This window comes from Xiphophorus maculatus, chromosome 19, assembly GCF_002775205.1.
Source record: "Xiphophorus maculatus strain JP 163 A chromosome 19, X_maculatus-5.0-male, whole genome shotgun sequence".
NCBI classification, from domain to species: domain Eukaryota; kingdom Metazoa; phylum Chordata; class Actinopteri; order Cyprinodontiformes; family Poeciliidae; genus Xiphophorus; species Xiphophorus maculatus.
Genome location: NC_036461.1, coordinates 25,031,076 through 25,055,664, shown reverse-complemented (window position 1 = coordinate 25,055,664; position 24,589 = coordinate 25,031,076). Strand labels below are relative to the sequence as shown.

At 41.1% G+C, this 24,589-nt stretch overlaps 1 protein-coding gene across 2 annotated transcripts in view; it reads left to right on the top strand.

Annotated features, from left to right (window-relative positions):
- The window catches only part of LOC102217086 (SAM and SH3 domain-containing protein 1-like), a 61,889-nt gene that overhangs the window by 32,027 nt on the left and 5,273 nt on the right, over positions 1–24,589 (top strand). Inside the window, exons 1-15 of one of the 2 annotated variants that reach the window (XM_023352544.1) lie at positions 9,292–9,460; positions 13,025–13,153; positions 15,027–15,077; positions 15,422–15,471; positions 17,460–17,500; positions 17,617–17,703; positions 17,813–17,925; positions 19,265–19,357; positions 20,155–20,284; positions 21,267–21,661; positions 22,562–22,636; positions 22,928–23,071; positions 23,154–23,286; positions 23,470–23,639; positions 24,272–24,475. In XM_023352544.1, coding sequence (XP_023208312.1) covers positions 13,109–13,153; positions 15,027–15,077; positions 15,422–15,471; positions 17,460–17,500; positions 17,617–17,703; positions 17,813–17,925; positions 19,265–19,357; positions 20,155–20,284; positions 21,267–21,661; positions 22,562–22,636; positions 22,928–23,071; positions 23,154–23,286; positions 23,470–23,639; positions 24,272–24,475 — 1,731 coding nt within the window. In that variant the 5' untranslated portion in view covers positions 9,292–9,460; positions 13,025–13,108. Of the gene's footprint in view, positions 1–9,291; positions 9,461–13,024; positions 13,154–15,026; positions 15,078–15,421; positions 15,472–17,459; positions 17,501–17,616; positions 17,704–17,812; positions 17,926–19,264; positions 19,358–20,154; positions 20,285–21,266; positions 21,662–22,561; positions 22,637–22,927; positions 23,072–23,153; positions 23,287–23,469; positions 23,640–24,271; positions 24,476–24,589 lie in introns of those variants that run through there. The other variant, XM_023352543.1, reaches the window with a different exon arrangement.

Genomic DNA, 24,589 nt, shown 5'->3' with positions numbered 1-24,589 from the left:
TGAAGAAGTTAGCGCTGTGGTCATTTTGGTCAAAGTGTGGAAAGGATGGTGAAATGTATACATATACTGGTAAACACTAATTATTTGCCATAGCGGCAATATTATCATCTCATATTGATATCGGTTCAAATTGTCATATCAGTGCATCTCTACTGCTGACATAATTTCTTGATTAGTTTGTTCCAAGTATTTATGAGTTTGATGTAGGAGTGCATCGATTGCAGTTACTGACCTTTAAAAAACCTGACCTGCCAAATCCAATTTTGGCCGATAATCAGTTATTTTTGTCTAAAATGTCGATAAATATAACAAGAAAGTCGCTGATTTATTAGTAGTGGGCTAACTGTTGTTAACTGTAAACGCGCGGACCTGAGCTGGTGGGCCGGTCCGTCAGTCAAAGCCCTCAGGGGAGAGCAGAAGAGGACATTGGTTGATTTTTAGACATTTGCTGAGGTAGATAAGATCGGCTTCACATCAAAGTATCGGTCAATCACCGATTTCCCAAAATTAAGGATAAATCGGTCCACCGATAGTTTGATGTCGTTTATTTCTACTTTAAAGCATCCACTTCTCGGTTTAGTGTCTTCACTTCTTGCCACTCATTCAGTTTGTGCTCCCGTAATGTTTGAAGACAGAAGACGCCACGGGGTGCTTCTCCTGATTGGGCCGCTTCACATGTTTTTTACCACTTCCCAGAATGACTCCCTCCCCACTCCCCCCACCTTTCATATCATGATTGGCAGCTCCCCCTCGACTCGGTGCAGGATCTCTGGATGCTGCGGCCTTGCTTGCTCGGGGTGAGCGGGGCTGCCACTCCGATGCAGCCGGGAACGCAGCGAGCCGGCAGGGGAGTCTCGGGGGGATCGCGGCACAGTCACACAAGGGTAATTACCCGAGCGCTGGGGTGAGAGGCACATGAAGCGATTTCAGCACCTCCGAATTAAACGCGGTCCACGGACTGTGAACAATCCACAGGCTGCTCCGCATTAAGCCCCGCGCTATTCATAGAGCCTTTTTAAAAGTGAAGGCCCTGTACAGTTTCCAGGTGTGAATTGTGTTGAATTTTGAAGGGAAGGGGAAAGTTTGGGAGGCGTGGGAGCTGGGGGGGTTTCTGTTTTTGTTTTCAGCCCTTCTAAATTAAACATGCTCCGAAGAATCAGAACAATCTGCATGCCACCCAGACTGCAAACACGTTGCCATCCAGAGGGGATTTAGCTTGCACAGGATTTCAGTCCCTGCAATTTGAATAAAATTTACCATTTGATCTTTGAATTAAGCACGCTCCAAGGCTTTGGAGAAATTTCAAAGCTACTCCGAAAACAATCCACGGGCCCATTTCAGAAGCGACGGGGTCACAAATTATTCAGTTACGGATCGCGATGCACTTTAAAGCCGAGAGCTTCTTGATTATTATACAGCAGCGGAACAGATCTGACATCATAATTCATTTAAAAACGTTTCTGCCTTTCTTTCAATGCAGCGTTTATCCTGGACAACCTAGCAAATATCTTCAGGATAAAAAATGTGAAGAGGAATATGTTCCAATAACGCTGTGTCACCGTTAAATTAATAATTTAATTCACATTTAGCGTTCAGTCTCCAGTTTGGGGTGATGACCAAGTGACACACCAACACCTTAGACTACAACAAGGTGATGCTGCATTCAATGCAACTCAAAATATGAGACAAAATACGCACAATTTAGTCAAAATACAGGACAAATAGTATTTCAAAAGACATGTTTTGGCCCTAGTACTACATACTAATAGTAAGTCTGATTAACTTGATCCCAAAAGACATAATTGGCACAAACAAACTGGTGCAACACAAACTCCCCCAACATATTTACACTAAAACATGGTGGTGGCAGAGTCATTCTCTGGGCTTATATTCCCTAATGTTGAACTGAGTTAATAAAGTTATGAACAGTTCCAGATGCCCAGTCAGTGTTGACCCAACATCCACAGTGATTTTTATTTTATCAGTACGGCAGTCAATATAAGTGTGTCTGAAAATCAACAAAAAAATGTTCAGAGTTCAGGACTAAATCTGCCAGAAAATAAACTTTATATGGCAAATATCACCAAGTTAAAATGCAGACGGAGAAAACCGACTGCTGAAATCAAAACAACGTCAAAGCATTAATTCAACCAGGTTTTTAAAAATATTTTTGTACACTTTTCTCCTCAGATGTTTGTTTAGATTTCAATTGAATTGTATATGATACATTATAGGGGTGAAAGGTTTGAAATCGTTTATCTCAATGTTTTCATTTATGCCATTTTAACAGGGGTGTGTACGTTTCTCAGCCGAATAGTTCTTATTTACAAGAGAGAGTTGCATTTCCAGCTAATGTGTAAAATCTCCATCAAGCCCAATGATTGAATTTTGGAGACAAAAGGTTTTTTTTTTTTTTTATTTTTAATCTGCCTCCTGTCTGCCCTTTTAATCTTCTTTGGAGTTTCACTCCCGTCTGTTGTTAATCTGCTCCCAGGCTGGTCTCTGCTGGTGGTATGATCTTTATATTTTTGCAGCATGCCAGAAAACAATGAGACTATTCGGTCAGCTTTTCTTTTTTTTTTTTTCCTTTGGTACTGATTTGTTTTGTGTAGGACTGCAACTACCGATTATTTTAGAAATCGATTGTTCAGACGATAAATAGATTAATTGGGCACAATCTACAGATTTGTCATTTAACCACTTTAGCATTTTTTATACAATATTAGAAAGACGTTATTTTGTAAAATAAGAAAATAAATATTTTATTGCTTAAATGCAATCACGTAGCTTTCCTTTAGTTATTTTGAACCAGGTGAAGCTAAAGTTTTGAATTTGAAACCGATTATTTCAATAATCAATTAATCGAGATTAATCGTTTAAACCTTAGTTTTGTGCGTCTTTTAGCTAAAAAGGTAATTTTATTAAATTTTCTCCGATATTTTTTTTTCTTCATTTCTATAGCTTGAGTCCCATAATGGAGCAGAACCTTTTTTCTTTTTTCCGGATGAGAGAAATTTTCTGCGACAACGGGATCACAAGTGATTGATACTGACCTCGCTAATGCAAGACCGGTTGTTCTCTGTGCCATCTGTGCATCTTTTAGCGATGGTGTGCATGTTACAGTGCGACCCCTCTCATCAAACCTGCATTTGGGGCTTGTCAGAATCCACTTAACCACTCAGACATGAATGGTTAAGCTCCTCCACTGATCCTCTTTCTTCCCCTCCAGGGGATCCTGTCGGTCTTGGCCCTCGGTGCTTCGGAATGGAAGTAAAATCTTACCGTGTTCCGTATCGCTGCTGCCATGTGAAGCTGCTGATTGATTGCATAAAGACTGCATTTATGTGTAGACATTTTTTTATTTTAAAGCTTGACTGTTAAGGTTATCGTGTTTGTGCAGCCCTATGAGTCACGTTAGTGTGTTTTATGGGGTACACCACAAAGTTATGTGTAATTGCGAAGCGCAAGAAAAGGAATAAAAGGTTTTCACTTCTGAAAAGTGTGGCGTGCATTTGTAGCATTCTGCATTTCAGTCAACTCTTTCAAGAATCACTTTTCACTTGAAAGTGAAGTGATTTTTTAGGAAGCAGCAGTTGGAGGTGCTGCTCCTTTGCAGAAGCCGCGGACGGAACCATGAAATTTAATAAAACGCAGAATTTCACAGACTATCGGCGAGAAGTGGAGGATATGCAGTAGTTCCTGCAGTGTTTTCACCGCTGCAGCTCCTGTACCAACTGTTTTTGAAGCCTTTTGGATGTTTTCTTCCAGGATTGCTCTGCTATTGCCGCTATCCATGTTCTCATCAATTTTGACCAGCTTTCCTGAAAGAAAAAGCTACCCCCACAGCATGATATTGCCACCACTATGTTTCACCGTGGAGTCAGTGGGCTCATTGTGATTTCTTCCACACGCAGAAATCACACTGCTTTTTCCTTTCTGCACGCAGGCCAACACATGCAGGGGTGTCTCTTTTTTCCAGCTTGTGTGCTCCTGGTTTCTGGCAAACAGCAAATGGGAATTCTTGTGCTACTTTACCATAAAAGCCACACTTGTGGATTTGCATGATGGTTGGTGTTTTTCTTGTCATAATATCTCCAGATTCTGAGTTCTGGATCTCTCCAGAGTCTTCCGGCCTGTCAGTGGTGTCCAAATTTTTCACCAAGTTGAATCCGGAGCCGCAGGTTGCAGACCGCTGACCTGTTTCTGTAAACTCTTGTTGGTGCCAGATTGTGGAGGGCGACTAGAAATTCTTCCCTAGAGGAAAATATGTTGCATATTTATAGAACTTATTATTTTTTATTTGTTTAATTTGAACATGATAGAAGTGTAAACTCATGTGAACAAGGAATGCAAAGGACTCATATTTTTGTACTACAATAATCTTAACATGATCGAAAAGGAGTAGGAAGAAGTAAGAAACTTATGAACTCCCACCCCATAAACTCATACCATGTTTTCAGAAGGAACCTCATTATTAAATAAAAAATATAAAAATGACATGGGTCACCTAATTTTCCATTTTATCTGGGTTTACATATGTCTAAATGCATCCATTCCCACACATACTCATAGCTTCACTGTACATACACACATTAGTGCTAACTCTCACCAATATTTCTATAACTTGTTAAAAAATCCTTACATTTCCTTTTAAATTGTATTAAATTTTGACTTTAACTCATTTAACTTAATTTTACATCATGAATTGAAATACAGAAGCTCTTTCTTGTTGTTCGTAAACTACGAACCCTTAAGTTTGAGTTTAAGTTATATCCCCCTTCTCTTTCATAAACCATGAGGTCAGGCAGGAGTTTATTTGATGCCTTAAACATAATTTGAGCAATTTTAAATTCCACTTACTTAATAAAAACTTAATACCAGCTCTTTGTAACATGAAGTCACTCTCCAGCAGTCTTACTACGGGTCTGGCTTTATAACTATTCAGGGACTGAGTGCCGGTCGACTTCCTCCTCGTCCCTGGAGTGCAGAGCGGCGCCCTCTGCGATCAAAGCCCGGATGAGCGCTCAGGTTGGCGCACATCGAGACCCGGCTGGGAGCTGAGTGGCTGACGGAGAGGAATGGCGTCCGTCTCCAGCCCCCGCTGCGCGTGCGGAGGTGACGATCCGCCTCGCTGCTGTGTAACCAGGCGGAAAACTGACCTTTCTGGCACTCGCTGCCTCGGCCCTTTGGCACCGCGCGCTGAACCGGGCCCTCCACCGTCTCCTCCATCCATCTGCAGCTCAGCCTAATCTGCAGCGGGAGGTCGGACTCCTTCTTCCGGCCTCCTGCTCCTCCCTCTGGAGTCGGGGGTCCGCGCGCTAAAGCGGAACAATTACAATAAGCGGGATCATGATTTAACATAAGACATGTGTCGCCGGTTACATCTCTGAGTAATACCGCAAGCAAACGAGGTCACCACCCTGATGTATAATGTATACTTTAAGGATCTGTAAAGGCGCCTCTCTTTTTTCATTTGAACACTCTGGCCAGCTGTTAACAGAGGGAGAAAATCCTGCGGCTGTTCTCTCATGAATCATTCACTTTCACCTCAATCCAAAGTGTCTGCTTTATTTTCACCTCGCAGTCGTCACCTCCTGCCCTCATGCCTCTGCACTCGTTTGACCTGGGAAAGGGGCACGTAAGTAACCATTTGCTGCCCCCTACTGGTGTGCTGCGTGGACACAAACGTATACGGGTCTGTGCTCAGCATCCAGACATTAATGCGGATTACATACTGCTGGCCTGTTTCTTTGAAACTGTATCTTTTATTTATGCTCGTTTCCTCTGAGGTGGGGGTTGCTTGGTAGCTGTTGCACACGTCTTGTGTTGATAATAGCAGTAATAGTAATTATTTTTCACATCTCTCTTAAATGTGTTTTATAGAATCAGGATATTATAGAAAGTACAAATTATGTACTTTATAACATTTGATTTATCACCTGTGCCAAAAAAGTGGGAGAAAACATACTAATACTACTATTGTCAATCGTTTAATTTGTTTTAAAAATACATGAATAATCTTAAACTGAAAACATGAAGTTTCTTATTCTTTAAAAGAGCGCATAAATCATGTCATAATTGATAAACTGGTGGCTGTTTTCCTGTGTTTCTGTTCCCACAACATCAAGCAGGAAAGACCTCAGCGATGATGAAGCCGTCGTTGCTGCCCGTCATTTAAGCGTAAAGACATCTTCAGACTTTTTAGAGTGCATCATGCTATGCTAAAAATGATCACACTGCAAAAAAATACCCCTCTCAAAACAAGATAAGTGTAGAAAATAAGAATCTGCCAATTGAACTGGTACTTTTTATCCATATTCAAGTATTACTGACTTGAATATGGATTCAAGTCCATATTCAAGCTCCTGTATCTTGCTGTAAAGTTACTTTGGTGTTATTTCAAGTTTACTGGGAAACTTGCACTATAAACTAGACAGAAATGTTTGGTAATATTTTGTGTTTTTGCAGTACAATAGAGCTGACAGGTTTTCTAAGTGTGGTCATGACAACGCCATGTGTGTCGCTCATCCTGAACATAGAAACAGAAGTCTTAGATGTTAGTTCAGTTTTGATTGAGAAAACTGACTAAATTATAAAAAGGCTAAACATTTTAGACGGTTAAGTTAGCGACCCGTTTCTCCCTAATGAGATGTAGGCAGCTTAATCTGAAACCAACTTTGGAAGAACATCTGTTAGACAGATGAGACACACATTTGGCAACAAAACAAAACAAAAAACAAACGAAAGGCTTGTGATCACGTTTTAGAATTGAGAGCGATGGTGGTTATTCTTTGGACTGCTTTAAAAGCACTTGAAACCGGGAAGCCTTCAGTCAACCAGTTGACCACAAAGTCCTCTTTATGCTGAGATTTTTTCGTGGGTTAAATGTGAGGCCACCTGTCTGCCAGCTGAACATTGGTGCAAATCTGGTCAGTGTGGCAAGTACAGAAAAAAGTCTACAACAGAATCTAGGTTTTTGTCTTGGTACAGAGGTCACAGTTTAAGGCTTTGCTAGAAACCCATAACTATATGGATGGTAAAAGAAATGTAAAACTTTGAAAAAAACTACAATAGAACAGTAAAGTCATGCACATAGGAAAAACAAAAATATTGTTATTTTTATAAATTGCTCATTTCAGTTGCCCACTCACTGCAAAAACACAAAATATTACCAAGTGTTTTTGGTTTAGTTTCAAGTGCAAACATCTTATTAAACTTGATGTAGGGGAAACTAACACTGAAAGCAACTTTTCAGCAAGAAATAGGAGCTTGTGTAAGTAAGTAATTCCTTAATAATATTAAGAAAAAAAATACTAGTTTCACTGGCAGATTATTTCACTTATAACAAGATACTTTCCCCACTAAAACAAGCTTGTGAAAAAAGTTACTTGTAAGTTAGTTTTGTCTTGATTCAAATGCAGTGAGAAGTTTAAGCTAGAAATTAGACCACAGATACTTGGTAATATTTTGTTGTTTTTTTTCAGTGCTGGCTTCTTGCTGTTGATAGTCACATTCACTTTTATGTCTAAAGTTGGGAAAACTTGTGAAAAAGGCCGTTTCAGCCAGCTGTGGTTGTGGCCACATGTAGCTGAAGCATTTTAATGTTGCATTTGAAACTCTACATTTGGACATTAATGCGTGACACAATGGTCACTCAAGACTCTTATTATAATCTCTGGCTTCAGTTTGAGTTCATAAAATGAAGATGTACATGGTGATTTGTCCAGTGAGGAGGAGGGAGTCAGTAGAAATGTCTGAGAGACCTAGCAGACCGGCAAACCACACAGGTTTAAAATTGCATTGTGAGTCCAGTCTGTTGTAATTCACCACTTCAAACCTGCATTGTAACCTGCAGGTGCATTTTCTTTTAGCAACTATGTCACCAAACCATTGTAAATTGGTGAACCATGGTTGTATAAAATGTATTAGTAGTGAAAGGAAGTAGCCAAAAGTCTCACTTTGCAACAATTTAAAGGCACCACAGAAATATAGCTGCCAATACATCATTTTGTTGTCACAGTCTGTCGTGCCACTCAAACTCTAACTCCATCTACAGTTTTCTTACAATAATATGTCATTTAATAATATGTTGTTTAATAATATGTTGGTAGCACTGTTGCCTTGCAGCAAGAAGGTCCTGGGTTCGATTCCTGGGGTCTTTCTGCATGGAGTTTGCATGTTCTCCCTGTGCATGCTTGGGTTCTCTCCGGGTACTCCGGCTTCCTCCCACAGTCCAAAAACATGACTGTCAGGTTGATTGGTCTCTCTAAATTCTCCCTAGGTGTGTGTGTGTGCATGGTTGTGTGTCCTGTCTGTCTCTGTGTTGCCCTGCAACAGACTGGCGACCTGTGAACCCCGCCTCTCTCCCTCTCGAACGTTTGCTGGAGATAGACACCAGCACCCCTCCTGACCCCTCTAGGGACAAGGGTGTTAGAAAATGGATGGATAAACATGTTATGGATAACAAAATATGGTCGTTATTGGGAATAATGTTTGGAGAAAGTGCTTTTGATTGTGATTTTGTATTAATGCGATTCACAGACGGCACCAGAACACACAAAAAGGAAGAACCATAGTTGGCAAACTTTATGCTCACAAACAACAGCCATGTTTGCCTCCATAGTCTGCCTCTGCTTGCCATCTCTGTGGCGTTAAGTGGACTGTTTCCTTGTCCCTTCATCCTGGGATCTCTCTAACATTGAAGCAAAGTACCACATTTTTTTATAAACTGCGGGAAAAAATTTAAAGAATCTTGTTGGTTGGATTCATCCGTATTTGGTAGTGCCATCGGTTTTAGCGAGGCAAGGATCCAAAGACTCATTCTGTATCCAAAATTGTTTTGAAATGACTTGCCTCCTCAGAGAGACTGTGGGAAAGCTGATTGTGATTTCGTTCTGACTCAGTTTGATGATTTATACGTTTTATCTCGTTTGTTTTGAATCGCTGCTCTTTAATTTAACCTTTTTTTTTAAGTAAAAAGTATGACTTTTACCTATATTAACATGTAAAACACCAGAAGTCAAAACCTACCTTTTGACATATGATTCACCTCATCATTGTGTGCCGAGTCGTACGTTGAGGCAAACAGAGGAGCGCTCCCTGCAGTTGCAGAGCAGCACTTCCATGCACTTCGAGGTGGTAGTTTATTTGAAGAGCAGATCCATGAGTCAGCCAGTTTCCCCCGTGGGCCGCAGCTGGAGCGAGTCGACGGCTCCACCCAGCTGCAACCAGCGTCATATGTGGTTGCAAATTCCCCAACCTCCCCGCAGCCAGACTGTTTAATTTATGCGCATCGGGCTCCCCTCTCTGCTCCTCCTCTCGCTGCAGGATGTATTGTCCTCCGCTCTCTAAACTGAGTTAAGTTTCTGAACCGAGCTTTTCACTTAGCAGAGCTGTGGGAGGACTAAACGCTGCTGCCGCTGCTGGATAGCTGTTGTTGGCAGCCAGATGCCTGTTTGTGGTGAGTGTGTTGTTTTTTTATTTATGTTTTGTGCTGGAATGCGATCCTGTAAATGTGGTTTTTCCTCTGAAATTGGTTTTCAGAGGAAAAATTGGTTTTCCTGCTACAGAGCGAGACGCTGTGCGTGCTTTTTGACCGTTTGATGTGTGGATTTGATTCTGTTTTAGCTCATTATTTCACTTTGACAACTCGGGGAACCTTTAAAACGTGACCCCCCCTCCCCAACACACACACACAAAACTATAACTCTGTAACTTTCAAACATCCATAAAGCCGGTCCTGCATTTATCCAGATGTGGCATTCCTTACATTTCTTTTTCAGACAAATCTCTAGCTTTAGTCCACCTTTTCGTTCATGGTCAGTCAATCATTTATCGTGAAAAGTTCTTTTGAAAGCAAATCCAGGAACAAAGTCTCCTAACATCCTGAAGTACACGATTGGCCTGGTTTCCTGAAGACAAGTCAGATGAGCTGTACAAACACTCACACCCTGGACCCCCAGGGCAATGCAGATCTTTTGTTTTGCTGTGTGATGCTGAGAAACGTGACACCGCACTCTTCTTTTTAAAACCTCTGTGGCTGAAGTGTCACCCTGCAGCTTCGGCCTGAACACCGACCATTTGCGGACGGCTGTGAAAACACTGCAAAAACCCCCAAATTCGTACTAGAGCAGATATCTTGGTACACTTGAAATAACCATAGTAAAAGTAGCTTTTAAGTGCGATATAAGAGCTGATTTTATGTAAATAAGTTGATCATATGGATAAGGAAAAGTATCATGCTTACAGCATGACATTTTCCCCACGTTATAAGTGAAACTAAACTTTTTCAATCAATATCAAGGAGCTATTTACTTGAAACAAGCACCTACATTATGTCTTGCTTGAAAGTTACTTTTAAGTTAGCTTAATCTCAATAAAAATGTGCTAAGATATTTGCACTAGAAATCAGACCAGAATGAAAAAAGGATTTTGTTTTTGTGGTGAATATTTCCACGGAAACAGTCGAAGCTTGAGTTCAGGCCTCCTAACTTGTTTGTTTAGGGTTTTTCTTTTTCTATATGCACATCCATCCGTGATGGAGGCTAGAGGGCGTTTATACACTCTCTCCAAACCATGTCGAGTAAGCGCCGAGGCTGCTGCGATATCATGTGGCTGCGGGTACAAAGAGCTGCTTATGTGACGCGGTGGCAGTTGGAGGCAGAAGAGTGGCTGCTGCCAGGCACAGCGCACAGCTCCTCAGACCCGCTCTTGCTCTTATTTATTGAGCGTACGAACAGCAGGCAGGATTTCTCAGGCCGTTTGGAACCGGGGTCGCGATGAATGGGCCTCTCTTTTCTGGACAGTCGGACCAGTCACGGATTGTCTTGACACGAGGCGACGGAGTCCAGAGTATCGCTTTCCACTGCAGTCGGAGCATTTGCATAACGTCAGGGTGAGGCATAATGATGATGATGATGATGATCTGTGCGGCGGTTTATGAGCGTAGTACCTGCTTATTACAGACGCAGCGTGTGCTTGTGTGCTAAAGTCCTAAAGGGCCTCCCATGTTTTTGGAGCTTATAGTCTGCCGTTTGGTTTGGTTTCCCTGGAAACCAAAAAATTTTTTTAATGTTTTGGTTTCTAAAGACGGATAAGAGGTCAAAAGACTTCTTATCAAGAAAGTCAGATTTTTGTCTTGTTCATTAAATGGATCAAAGGAACTGCTTTTTTTTTTTTTTTTTCAGACTATAAACTCACGTCCGTGCACTTTGATGCAGCTTGTTTGAATTTCATTTGAAAATGTAGTGTGGATTTGATTTAAACATTTTCCAGGTCTGAACAAGCATGCAAAAAGTTTTACTTAACCCTAAACGTTTCCTTCTTCCATCCTTTATTCCTGATGTTTTTATTTTTTGATCCAAATATCCTTTCTTCCTTCCTTCTCTGTTCTTCGTTCTGTCTTTCCTTGTATCCTTCCAGTCTTATTTATGCTCTTCCTCCATCCTTCACTTTTAGTCCCTACTTTCCTTGTCTTCTTTCTGCTTCACTTTCTTGTCCCCATTTATCTTCCACCTCCTTCCTTCCATTAAACCTTTTCTTTCCTCCTTGTCTCCTTTCTTTCTTATGACCCCGTCCTCTTTCCAACCTTCCTCCTTTCTATCTTTTTTGCTTCCTCAGTTGTGTTCTTGTTTCTGCCGTCTGTCCTGTCCTCTTTTTCTCTTTCCTGTCCCTATTTTCTCCCTCTCGATCTCTCCTCTTCTTTTTTCCTTGTCTCCTTCCTTCCTGTCTTCCTCATGCCTCTCTTTAGTCATTTACTTCCATATGTTAATCTAATTTGTTGGTCTTCCTTATTACCTTTCTTCTTTTTCTCCTTCTTTTCTTCCTTGTGTTGTTTTTTTCTCTTCTTCACTTTTTCTTCTCTTTTTCCTTTTCTTCCTTTTCTTTCATCTTTGTCTTGAAAGGTTTGATATTTAAAGCTGACTCCTGTAACAATATTTGCTGTATCATTTATTAACTTACTAAAGATATTGAGAACTCTGCAAATTTGCTTCACATTAAAAACTGTGTAGAAACCCTCAGATTAATAATCAATACCTCTATCAAAAATCTGCAGTGCATTTCTTCTCTTTGTCATAGTCCTTAGGAAAATGTTGAGGTTTGCAGGTCAGACCTGAAGAAAAAACAGAAATCTACTAGTTTTACGTAAATGACAGCACATCGACTAGAAGTATCAGGAGTGGATTTTAATACTGATCTTTTAACAAACTGACATTATTAGAAATTTTCTGTTCATCATTTCGTCCAGTTTGATCCACAAGAGCATCAATAAATATCAGTACACTTGTAAACATGGCTGAAGTCGGAAAGAGCAGCGTTTGTTTTTGTGCCGTATGCATTCACAGCCACACAGTTACCCTAAAGAAGACACTAAGTAGTTTTTTTAATCATCATTTTTATCATTATTGCAATAGTAACATGATAAACTCATGATAAAGTCGGACGGAACCCAATCACATAGGAAAAACACCTGAACTGTGAAAAAAACTAACAGATCAGATATCAGAGAAAACAGGTAATCGCTATCAACCAGTGACACTTTTTCTTTAAAACTAGATACTTATTTTTATTTTTTTACACATTAACCGGAAGGAGCGTGTTCTGAAAAATTAATCTATCACACAGTCAAAAACCTCCATAGCCTCGGAGTTTCACAATTGAAGGACCCTGAAGCGGAGTTGCGTGACCGACTCCTTGTGGTTCACGGTCGGCTAATCCGCGGCCTCTTAGGTCGAGCCTCGATGGCTTCGAGGACGGTGAGTGTCGGACTTGCGTCAGACGGAGCCTCTCCTTCCCCCGCAGGGGTCACATCTGAGCAGAAACATGACAGCTCTGGTGAAGATACATACAGGTTTATCACAGCTTCTGCCCTCCTGGTGCTTTATCTCTCCCACTTCCTGCTTGTCTGTGTTGCCACCGACAGCGGCAAAAGTTTCAAACAATGGTTTATCACGACGGTGGCTGCTGCTGAGAGGGATTCGTTTTGTTCCTCTGTTTTGTGACAGAGTGTGTGTGTGTGTGACAGGATGGCTCTGTGGGGAACCTTGATGACCTGGCCCAGGAGTACTCGCGGTACTACGGCACCTCCCTCAGCGACGTGTGCGAACGGATGGAGGAGCTACGGAAACGCAAATTAGTGCAAGAGATGGAGATGGTGAGGAATCTTTAACCATTTTTTTTGTTTCTTTCCCTTTTTTGAGTTTAACGTCACTGGAAAAATCTGCTTTGTTCAAGTAGCAGAGAAGATTAAATGTCTTCTTCCTCGGGATAAATATACAGCCTGCAGCCGAGGTGTGCAGCTCGTTGTAAACACCAGAAGCCTCAATGACATGTTCTGTCTTTCCAGGGTGCTATTTTCTCCTACAAACTACAAAAGAGGGGTATTTATTTTCCTCCCACACAGAGGCTCTGGAAAGTGTTCACACTCCTGTCAGTTTTTGTGTTTTTTAGGTCAAATTAAATCATAATAAAACAGTTTACATCAATTTCCTATCTTTAAAGTGACATTTAATTTGCACATTTTAAACAAAATCTTTCAGAGAGGCACATGAAAAAAAGTTGCAATAGTTTTGACCAGATGTGCGATCTTAAACTAATATTAACTTAATTAACTAATACTCTTAACTTATCTGTGGCTCCTTTTCCAGCTTTAAAAACTCTTTGAAACATTGGTTTAATACAAATTTGCCTATTTTGTACGGCATCTTGTATTTGAAATTAAATGAAATTAGCTGTTGTGCTAACTCCAACATTGCACTGATGCTAACTGCGGACATTTTGATTAATATGCATTAATATTAATACATACATGTTTAAGTAAATGAACAAAATGACACTTTTTTTAGCACCTTTTAATTATTTCAGTCTGCGTCAGTAGGAATCATTCATAATGCCGCAGCTTTGCTGTATCTGCCAAACCTATTAGCTTAAAATGATTAGATTAAATGCTTAGATTAATCTCGTCATGTAACCCCACAGATTTTCTTTTGGATTTGGTTCAGAACTTTGACTAGGCCATTCCAAAGTTTAGTTTTCATCACCGTTAAGCACTTTGCCTTTTGAATAAGATGTAAGATTTGAACAATTTTGATTCTGTAGCCCCACAGCATAATGCTGCCCCCACCATGTTTCACTATAGATATGGTGATGATTAGGGTTGTTGTTATTGCCGAGGTTTTTTTTCCTTTTATACATTTTCCCCTTTAAAAGATTTAAATGTATTGGTTTATTTTTTTGGTGATGTTGCCCTTCCTGTACAATATCTGTATCCTTTATTCTGTGTTTATATGTACTTTATATTCTCTTTTTCTGAGTCTGTAGGAGGATTTAGTCCTGTCACAATAACAAATTTTGCTGGATGATAAATTGTCCCAGACGTTATTGTGATAAACGACAGTATTGTTGTTTTGAGACCATTTTTAAGTAATAGAATGGCAAAATAATGCAAGAGCACATCCTCAGAGATCAATAAAGTTTAAATTGTAATGAACATTTAACACAGGAAATGGAAGACATTTAAAATATTAAACATAAATAAACAACAGAAACAACAAATAGTCTCTGGAAAGTGGGCAAAACTGTCCTTCAAAATAAGAGCTATTTGAGACCAAAGCACCAGACTGAAGATTTAGTCGGTTTTGGGCAGAAAGAGAGAAAAGAGAAAAACGATAAATTTAAAGTCTTTTAAATTTAATTGTGGTAAATAGATTTATTGCTTATTGCAACAGGCCTTGCTTGTTATTGCTTGTCACCAAAGGTGGCAAAAGGACAAAAATCTGACATTTTATCAGAAACATACTATTTTTACATCCACTATAATTAAAGCGTCGAGAAAAAAAACTGTATTTTCCAGACTAACCGCCTCTAGGTGTTGATGTCCTGCTCCGTTTGGGCTCAGACGTGATTAAACAACCTTTAAAGTAACACTTTGAAAATGTTTACTGACCATATAAACCAGACGAACCTCAAGCCAAGTGTTTCATTACGATGACACTGAGATTTACTCCTCTGCTTCCACTGCGTTTCAGGGAAAGGTTGACTCAGCGGCCGCATCGCCTCACCTCCGCTCTCAGATCCAGGTGAGTGTCAGGCCCCAGGAGGACGCTGCCGCTTCCTGTTCTGTGCGTCAGCAAGACAAGACTGCTCGATAGGCGGCCGGGAGGGGTCGCCAGGTCATGATAATCGCCGGGTAAAGCAACGTGAAAAGCCAAAAAGTAACATCTGACTCGCTGGGGATGCGGAAAAGCTGTCCTTGAAACTGCGGCTTTCGCGTTGTTACAGATGTAAACGCGAGGCAGAACATGGGAAGTTTATTTGCTGCTGGTTCACATTAGAACACAATGTGAAGCAATAGTTTTGTGATCTTCGGTGATCCAGATTTGAAACTCTTAAATGTCTCATCGATTGCTTCTCATCTTTCCAGGAATCTCTTGGACTCAGCAGCAGCACATTGACTCCAGAAACTGACAGAAGGTACAAACAAAACCGATAACGACCGGTTCTCTCAGTACAGGGAGGGTCAGATCTAGGATCTACAGTCTGGATCTACGTCTGTGGGCTGCGGCCTGATTAGGCTTCCTGCATTATCTCCGTCAGGCCTGAGGCCACGTTCGTTTCCTCCCCTTCCTGCTGACCCCGCAGTCACACTTATGAAGCGTTTCTGCATAACCTCCGCACTTCCTTCCTTCCCTGCATTGTCTCTTCCAGAGGTTTATAAGGATTACTCACGTTTTTTGTCATTAGAACGCTGAATCAGATTTATAAAAACGGACACAGTTGATGACTAATGCCAAAGAGTCGTGATTAATCGATTGGGATCGTTTGAGAGAGGAAGAGAGTCTGAAAGTTCAGATATTTTACCAGTCTTGTCATAAATCTGGACACAGTTGTAGAAAACAAAAGAATGGATTTGTGTTACTCAACTTTCACATCCACTCAGAAGACACGCATACTGCCCCCTAGTGGGCTGAAAGCATATTATTGCAAATAACCTCGCAAGCCTGAAAAACGTGTATCAAATCAAAAACCTTCTTATTTCTCACATTTATTTCCAGTTACATTTTTTTTAAAGTTACAGTTAAAAATCTATTTTTATTCTTTGGCGGGATTTACCTTAGGAAGTGTGAAACAGTCTGGATTAGCCGCCAAACAAGAAGGGAGCATAATTAGGTCTGTTGTCAGTCTCCACTGCCTGCTGAATTTATTTGAGGCTACAATAATAATTAGTCCACTTTTATAATGTAATCATGCACAGCAGAACATAAAATCACTTTTTTAGGAGTAGTGATGAGGAATGCTGTAGTGTAGCTATTATAATCTAAATACAGCAGCCTTTTTTAAAGAAAAACTTTTAGCTTTGAAACTGCAGGACGCAGGTTATAAAAACAAAAGCCTAGATAAATTAAAATGACGTTAAAAATTTCAAATGCAAAACCAACTTGACTATGATGAATTAGAAATGTACCAAATTTACATCACTAGCACTCACCGGTATCTGGCCTGTCAAAAACTCAGAAATCCAATCCAGTTTCAATCAGTAAGCGCAGCACAGCCAGGCATTAATGCACTGATATCAATATCAATCCTCTTTAATGTGGAAACTGTTGCTATGGCAACAAGACTCAAATGTAAAGTTAATCCAACAGATTTGGGTCTAAAATTGTATTTTAGTAATGTTGTTTCCGAGCCGCCCAGCTAATTACCTGCATGTGGAGTTAAAGATTAGGGTGATGGTCAGGAGGCCCTCCAACTCCAACATGCAACCAGCTGCTCAGCAACTATAAGAAAGGCTTCATTTGTATTTGGCTTCTATAAAATAGTAATACAAAAAGGCAATTATTTATTGCTGCACCTTGTAGTTGCTCTACCCGCATGCATTCTGTGAAGAGAATGGTTGATGTGAATGCTCGATTCACCACAAGGCAGGTCTGATCTGTTTGAAGACAAATGCACAGAAACAACAACAGGAGTCAGCTGAGGGAGGGACTGACAGTCATGCACAACAAAGAGCCCAGAGACAGACAGACAGACAGAGAGGGAGTGTGAAAGTGTGTGGGGAATTCAGAGGCCACGCTGCTGCTGCTGCTGCTGCCACAAAACCCCAAGCAGACGAGAAAAAGCCTCCATTGTTCCAGCGATGGCCGCAGAGCGCTGACCTCTGTTCATCAACGCAGAGCAGCACAGAGTCTGCTTCGTCTGTTTCCACCGCTTTAATTTGCCCTGCTGTTGTCATGAGGCACAGTGCGCGTTTGTGATTCCTTTTGGGTTTTTATGAGCTTGTTCTTTGTGACTCTGACGTAAGTGGAGAAGATAGACAAGACTTCTTGATAAGGGGGTGGAAAATAGTGAGAAGGGATTGAGGATGAAGAGAATAATTTTGGATCGAAGGTACTGGCTCTGGTCAGGGGTTTGACTTTACATCCAAACAATTCAAAAGTTAAATGTAGATTTAATGTTTTCAGGTTTCCTGTCCACAAATCCAGCTCGGACGATGGATCAGGAGGTAAGAAGAACTTTTTACCGGAGTTCTCATATGTCCCGACTCTTCCTTTAAATACCATAATCAGGTTTTCATTTTTAATGTCAAATTAGAAAAGCTCCTTGCGTGTTTCTCTTCAGGAAAATGGGATGCGAGGAAAAAGAGCAAGTCTTTATGGCAGAGTTTCCGCAAGTCACAGAAGGGAGTGATACGCCAGACTTCAAAAGGTAAAAAACCAGAAAAATAATGCGATTAATACAAATTATTGAACAATATAGCTCAGTTATTATTGCTATTTGACCTGCTGATTTAAACTGGTGTGCTTGTTTGTTTCAGGTGACGATGTTGGGTTCGTTGCCAGCGAGATCACGATGAGTGATGAAGAACGTATTCAGCTGATGATGATGGTGAAGGAGAATATGATCTCGATAGAGGAAGCCCTCGCACGGGTATGGAGTTATAAATATTTTAGTCTCAAAACAGAGAATTTACAGTGAATTGAGACAAGCTGATATAATCAACAAAGACCTATTAGAAAAAGTTTCTTTAAATTTTTTTTTAAGTGAGCAAACAGGTGAAGATAAATACATAACATTAATTCAAACACAGAACTGAAACTCATTATGTAGATTCAATAAAGACAGGGTGATTTATTTTATGTCTTTATATAAATTTTGATGAATGCAGCGTAGCAAAACTCCTAATTCTGTTTCTCAAATAAGTTTAATATTCCATAATATCAATAAAAAGCAGTGTGTTAATTCCATATCTGGGTTGCTTTTGCATTAATTACTGCATCCATGCAGCATTCTGTCAAAGTTATCAGCTTGCTGAGATGTAAGGGAGGCTCATGCTGCTTTAACATTTCCTAGACATTTTTGTTGGAGTCATTTGTAAACATATGCTACCGCATTTTTTCCTTCCACACAACTTTCCTATACAAAAAGGTTAATACAGTATTCTGTAAACAACCAGCTTTTCCAGCACTGACCCATTTTGAACATATTAAACTTTTTACTGTAGGACTGACAACCATTAGCTCAGTAGTGTTAGCATAGCCATAACTTTGGGTATCTGGATTTTAAAAAATCCTTTTTAAGTTAATTTACATTCACATTTCATGATGTTATAATAATCATCAAAATTAAGAAAAATATATTTTTTGAATATGTCTGTGTGAAAAATGTTTCCCATGTTGAATTTACTGAAGATCTAATTTATTGAGATGCATCTGAATAGTCAAACCATGTTTTATTTAACCTAAAAAAATGAATGAAATATGTTCCATTCTCTTTACCACTGTTGAACTGTAAACCATATTTACCTGTATGACTCTCTGAGTGATAAATTGCCCTTGAAGTTATTGCGATAAACGATAATATTCTTGTTTTGTGACCATGTAGAAGTAAACATAATGGTAACGGCGTAATAATGCAAGAGCACATTCTCAAAGATCAATAAACTTTAAATTCTAATGAACCTTTAACACTGGAGCTGGAAGACATTTTAAACATCCAAAATAAACAAACAAAACAATAGAAATGACAAATAAAAGGGATTATGAAGGTTCTGTGAACAAAATTCTCCTTCAAAAACAGGAGCTAGTTTAGATAAAAGCACCAGACTAAAGACTTTTATAATTTAATTTTTGATAAAAGAGAAAGAAAAAAAAAATGCTAAATCATGCAAATGGAAATTATTGAGCTTAATTAATTAATTAAATACTTATTACGACAACCTTCCCCTGTCTCACTGAACCAACCGAAAAGCTTCTGTTTCTCTTTGCAGCTGAAGGAGTTTGAGACCCAGAGCAGACAGACGAGCCGATGCGAGTCCCCGGACCCCTCGGGGCCCGGCACAAACGACTCGTTCAGCTGCACCGTGAGTCTCTCCGCTCTCCAGGCCCCTCGGCCGTTGTTTACCTCTGAATCGCTAACTCACGCAGCGGCGCCTCTGGTTTGCTGTTGCCAAAGCCGCTGAGCTGTTGACAACACTTCCCCTCTTTGGCTCTGCCTGTGTCCCAGCGATGAACCGAGGCCCCTCTAAAGCTCTGCAGCTCGGGGCCCTTTCCCAACCGCAGGGCTCCGGCTGGACTCCTATTCATTGCTGTCAAAGCGCTAACCCCCCATTGTGCTGCAGCGGGCAGCCGGATTCAGCACAGGGCCACTGTTATGCACGCCGCAGCTCTTTTATGCACCAGCGGGGCGATTAGTGCACATTTTTCAGATTCATCTGAACGTCCTTTCTGCTTCTGATGAACTTCATTTGTTGTTTTCTCTCTAATTTCCCCTCATATTGAACTTTCTGTTTATAATCAGCTGTCGTTTTTGTCCCCAGATGAGTATTCTGGGTTACATGCGCTGCCTTCGTTCTGGTCAGAACTTAGACACACCGCCGGCTTTCCAGTTCAGACTGTGGCTCGCGTTATTTCCGAGCACACACACGTGCCTTTTCACACACCGTATTTTAGTCTTGCTTTCACACGTAGCTTAATGGTTTGCCATCTGCCTGATGCACAGTAATACTTCTGTGGTTTCCTGCAACGTATTTATACCCAACCAAGTTCTGTAACGAGAAGACGAGCCAGGCTGTGTTACTGTTTGTAAAAATAGAAAATGTTCAATTAAATTAAGATGGAAATATCCAGCAGTGTTACAATAAACTTTTCTTTTTTTTAGCCTGTTGAGCAGTCTGACAACGAAGAGGAATCTCCGGCGTTCAAAAGGCTCCACAAACTGGTCAACTCCACTCGGAAAGTGAAGAAGAAGCTGATCAGAATAGATGAGTCCAAAAGGCCCGCAGCGGACGGTACTGAAGCCTCTGTCTCTTTACATACACATAAAAGTACTACTAACCCTGAATGTTTTTTTTCACAACTGAAAATGTGATGTGAAAGTGATCACCTAGCCCTCTCTCCGTCCTCAGTGTGAAACCACACATACAGCTGCAGGTCTGCAGGTTTGCCTCAGCTACAGGATGAATTTTGTTGTTGATCCATCAGTACAAATGTCTGTCGATAACTTTCAACTCTTATTAGCGATTCTGAATTGGATTTAGGTTTGAAATCTGAGTAGGGGATTCTTGTAGATAAATAAATATGGTTTGCTCTAAGCCAGTTCTTTGTAGCTCCTGTTGTTTTCAGGGTGACTGGAAGATGAACCTCTGCATCAATCTCTGGTTCCAGTTCTCTGTTTTTTCCCCAGCGTTTCTTTGTATTTAACATCATCCATCTTTGTGTCCCTTTTGGACCAGCTTCCATCTGAGTGAAGTTGCCTTCTTCGAATCAAATGAAATTGGTGTCAAACATATGTGCAGCAAAAAGTTTGTTTAAAGATATTAGGACATGTTTCCAGAGGTCATTTTTGCCGCACAAACAACTTCTCTCAGGTCCAGTTTCTCTGTCCCGGTGATGAAATGCATCCCCAAAGCAGGATGCTGCTCTCATGGCTTCTCCTAGCTTTCTTTCAACAATGGCTTTCGTTTCACCAAGCCTGGGGACAAAAAATCCAGATTTGTGGTGTGAAAGCTAATGTCTTTCTTGTTAAGAGCACCCCCACCTGAGCTGAAGATCTCTGCAGCTCCTCCTCAGTTACCACTGGACCTCTTGGTTGCTTCTCTGGTTAAACCTCTGGTCAGATTAGATGATCATCGTTTCTTAGTAGTTTAGCATCTGTGCATGTGAGCGAACAGACTGCAGTCGTTTATAATTGTACAAACTCTACATAAATTCCTGTTCTACTAAGAATCTGACCGGTTTTCATGTGGATTACGTGTTTCTTTACCCTCCCAGAGAACCTGAGCGTAGATGGTCTACCCTGTGGCGATGGCAGCGTCTCCCAGCATTCAGGTGTGCAGAGGAAACCCTTAATTTGTCCCCTGGACTCCTTGACTTCGGCTCTGCAGAAGCAGCTCGCCCCCGACAGGGACTCCGACAGCCTGACCACGTCCCCATCCTCCAGCAGTCTGGACATGTGCAGCAGCCAGAAGGTAGCGCAGGGCTATGGGAAGTGCAGCGGGAGCCCCGCTCACCAGGAGGCCGGTGTGGCGGAGAACGTGAGGGAGGCCGGCGAGGGCTCCTCCTTGTCGGAAACGGAGAGGTGCGGCGAAGAGGAGCCCAAAATGGCACGCTCGGTGACCGACGGAGAGCTCCGTCATCGGGCTCTGGGCTTGCTTAGCCATCATGGAGTGAGTACTGGTGATACTGGAGAACTGCATCATGTTGGTTAGAATGTTCTGATTGATTTCTAATATATGGTAATTGTAATGTTCTGATCTGATCTGCCGGCATCAATTTTGGAAACTAAACGTTGCTAGCAATGCTTCCAGTCATGAGTGAAAGTTACTGATTTATATTATAAAGAGAGGCTATGTCACACTGTGTGAGAGTGAGCAATTCAAAACAATGCAGATGTAAAACTGGGTCGTAATATTTCACGTAGCACAGTTAGCATCGCTAACTGTAGACATCATTATGAAACAACTCAAATTTAAGACTTTTTAAGACCACCATTAAAGACATTTAAAACCTATATTTCCATAAAAATGTAACTTCATCCAGCCAAGTGGCGATAAATTTGCATCTACCCATGATAGACACAGTAAAGCTAGCTGACTAGCTAGCAAAGATATGTTAGCAGCTAGTTAGCGGTAGCCTCAACTGTTTCGATTTTAGATGCATGAATTTAAGATATTTTAAGGCCTTCATTTTAGATACATTAAGACTTCTTAAGGACACACCTAGTTTCCTTCCCTCAATAACAGCTTCCAGAGCAAATAATGTTTCTGTGATTCAAGGGGTATCAGATTCACACCACTTGGTAGGACTTAAGGACCGTTCACTGGTCATAAAAATATTGTATTTTTGAGCTTGTGTCTGGTCATTCACCAGTTTTTTTGTTGTTTTTTTTTACTTCCTACCTATTTCAGTCTTGACCAGTTATGTGACATGGGACTCAGTTGTCTTGTGTAGTCTATTAGTTTCTGCTTGTATGTTAAAATGCTGCACAGTGAACAAATACAGTGCAGACCATTGGTCCTTGTATCTATTTCCAAACTTTCGCTGTTTTGTTCTGTGGTTTCTCGCAGAGAGCTTGCAGCTTTGGAGGATTTGACCTGACCAGTCGCTCCGTTCAAACAGTCACTTCTGACATCGACAGCAATGTATGTTACTGAAATTTAAAATGGGCTAACTTCAACACTATGCTAACCAACTGTTGACCTCTAATGCCTTCTACATATTTCAAACCTTTTCCTTAGCATTTTCTGTGTTAAAATTGTCAGTATAGTGATTTATACTGCGCTTGAGTTTGTTTAGGGCTAAACGGGGTTGAATATGTGCTTACAACATCCCATTGTAATATATTAGAGTATGTGGTTGGAATGCAGCACAGTGATGTGTGAATACTTTTCCAAGGCATTGAACCATTCTCCTTGTTTTTATTTTTAAATTAGACAAAAGATGGAGAGAGTGGCTTGAGAGGCGAAGTCAAGTCTCCCTCACTGTCACGGATTTCTCTGGGTAAAAAAGTCAAGTCTGTGAGGGAAACCATGAGAAAACACATATCCAAGAGATACCATTGTTCTCTCTCTGAGCAGGTACGGTGTGTTAAGGCTTGGTCATCAAACCTATTAAAAACTCTGGTAATAACCTCTTTATTTTTGCTCTACTTTGCCACAGTCTAGTCCGGACCGAGTAGCAAGCTGCCCTCACTCGCCTCAGACGGACTCCGACTCTTTGGAGAAACCCAAACTGAAGCCAGGAGGCTCCGTGGAGAGCCTGAGGAGCTCCCTCAGCGGCCAGAGCTCCATGAGTAAGTCAGCTGGTTCGCTGTTGTACGAATTGCCTAGTTTGTGTTTGACCAGATGTGTTGTGTTTATCGTCCAAGCATTTTTCATCTGTTAGAAAGCAGATGAAAAATTGCTGATTGACCCATAGAGGCTCGTGATCTCGATGTATGTTTTTTTTTTTTTTTTTTTTTTTGTGATTTGCGTAGGCGGCCAGACGGTCGGCACCACTGACTCGTCCAACAGCAACAGAGAAAGTGTGAAGTCGGAGGAAGGAGAAGAAGACGAGCTGCCTTACCGTGGACCTTTCTGCGGACGGGCTCTGGTTCACACCAACTTCATCCCGAGTCCCTACGACACGGACTCCCTCAAACTGAAGGTGCACTGGAATAAGGTCACATTCATACCAGCCCTGTTTGGTCCACTTTAATCGTACTCTGGTTCGTTTGGGGAGGTCTGAAGGCGCAATCGAACTCTGATGCAGACCAAAGAATTGTGCTCTAGTCCGTTTAAGAACCACGGTCTCAGTTCAGTTGAAGTGAACTCTGGTGCGGTTCAAGTGAATGCCAAGCAGAACAGAGAGACCGCTATAAAAGCAGGAAGTGGACTATGACACAGGGTATTCTGGGTAAATACAACCAAAACAAACACAAAGAAATGCCTCGTGGTCTTTTACCAGCAACGAAAGAGAAATCCTGCAACCTCTAAAATCTTAAACCACTCCAGTTTCACCTACTAAATGTTGCATTCAGTGTCTTCTGAGGTTTTTGTGACATTTTCTTCAGTAGTTCTTGGTGCAGCGCCATCACAGGCCATGGTCGTGGGGACAGGTTTTCAATTAGTTTGGACTTTTGACACAATGTCACATGAAAGTGAACCGGATCAGTGGAAAATGTAACAAATGTTGCGATTTTGATCACGAATCAAACCACGTCTACTGGACTAAATCACACAATACACGGAGAACACCTTGTATATCGAAAGAAACTCACTCCAAAGCTCTTATTGCAGTGTGGAGACGTGATCGACATCATCAGTAAGCCTCCGATGGGCACCTGGATGGGAATGCTCAACGGGAAAGTCGGCACCTTCAAGTTCATCTACGTGGATGTTCTGAACGAGGAGGTGAAGCCCAAGAAGACGCGCAGGAGGAGAAAGGCCCGGCATCCCAAACCCACATCGGTGGAGGAGCTGCTGGAGCGCATTAATCTGAAGGTAAACATGACAACAATCAGCCACACAAACAGAAACATGCAGGAGTTTTTGGTACTGAAGTAAGGATCTCAAGAGGAAGGTCTCACCCACAGCCCCAACCACATTGTAGCCACA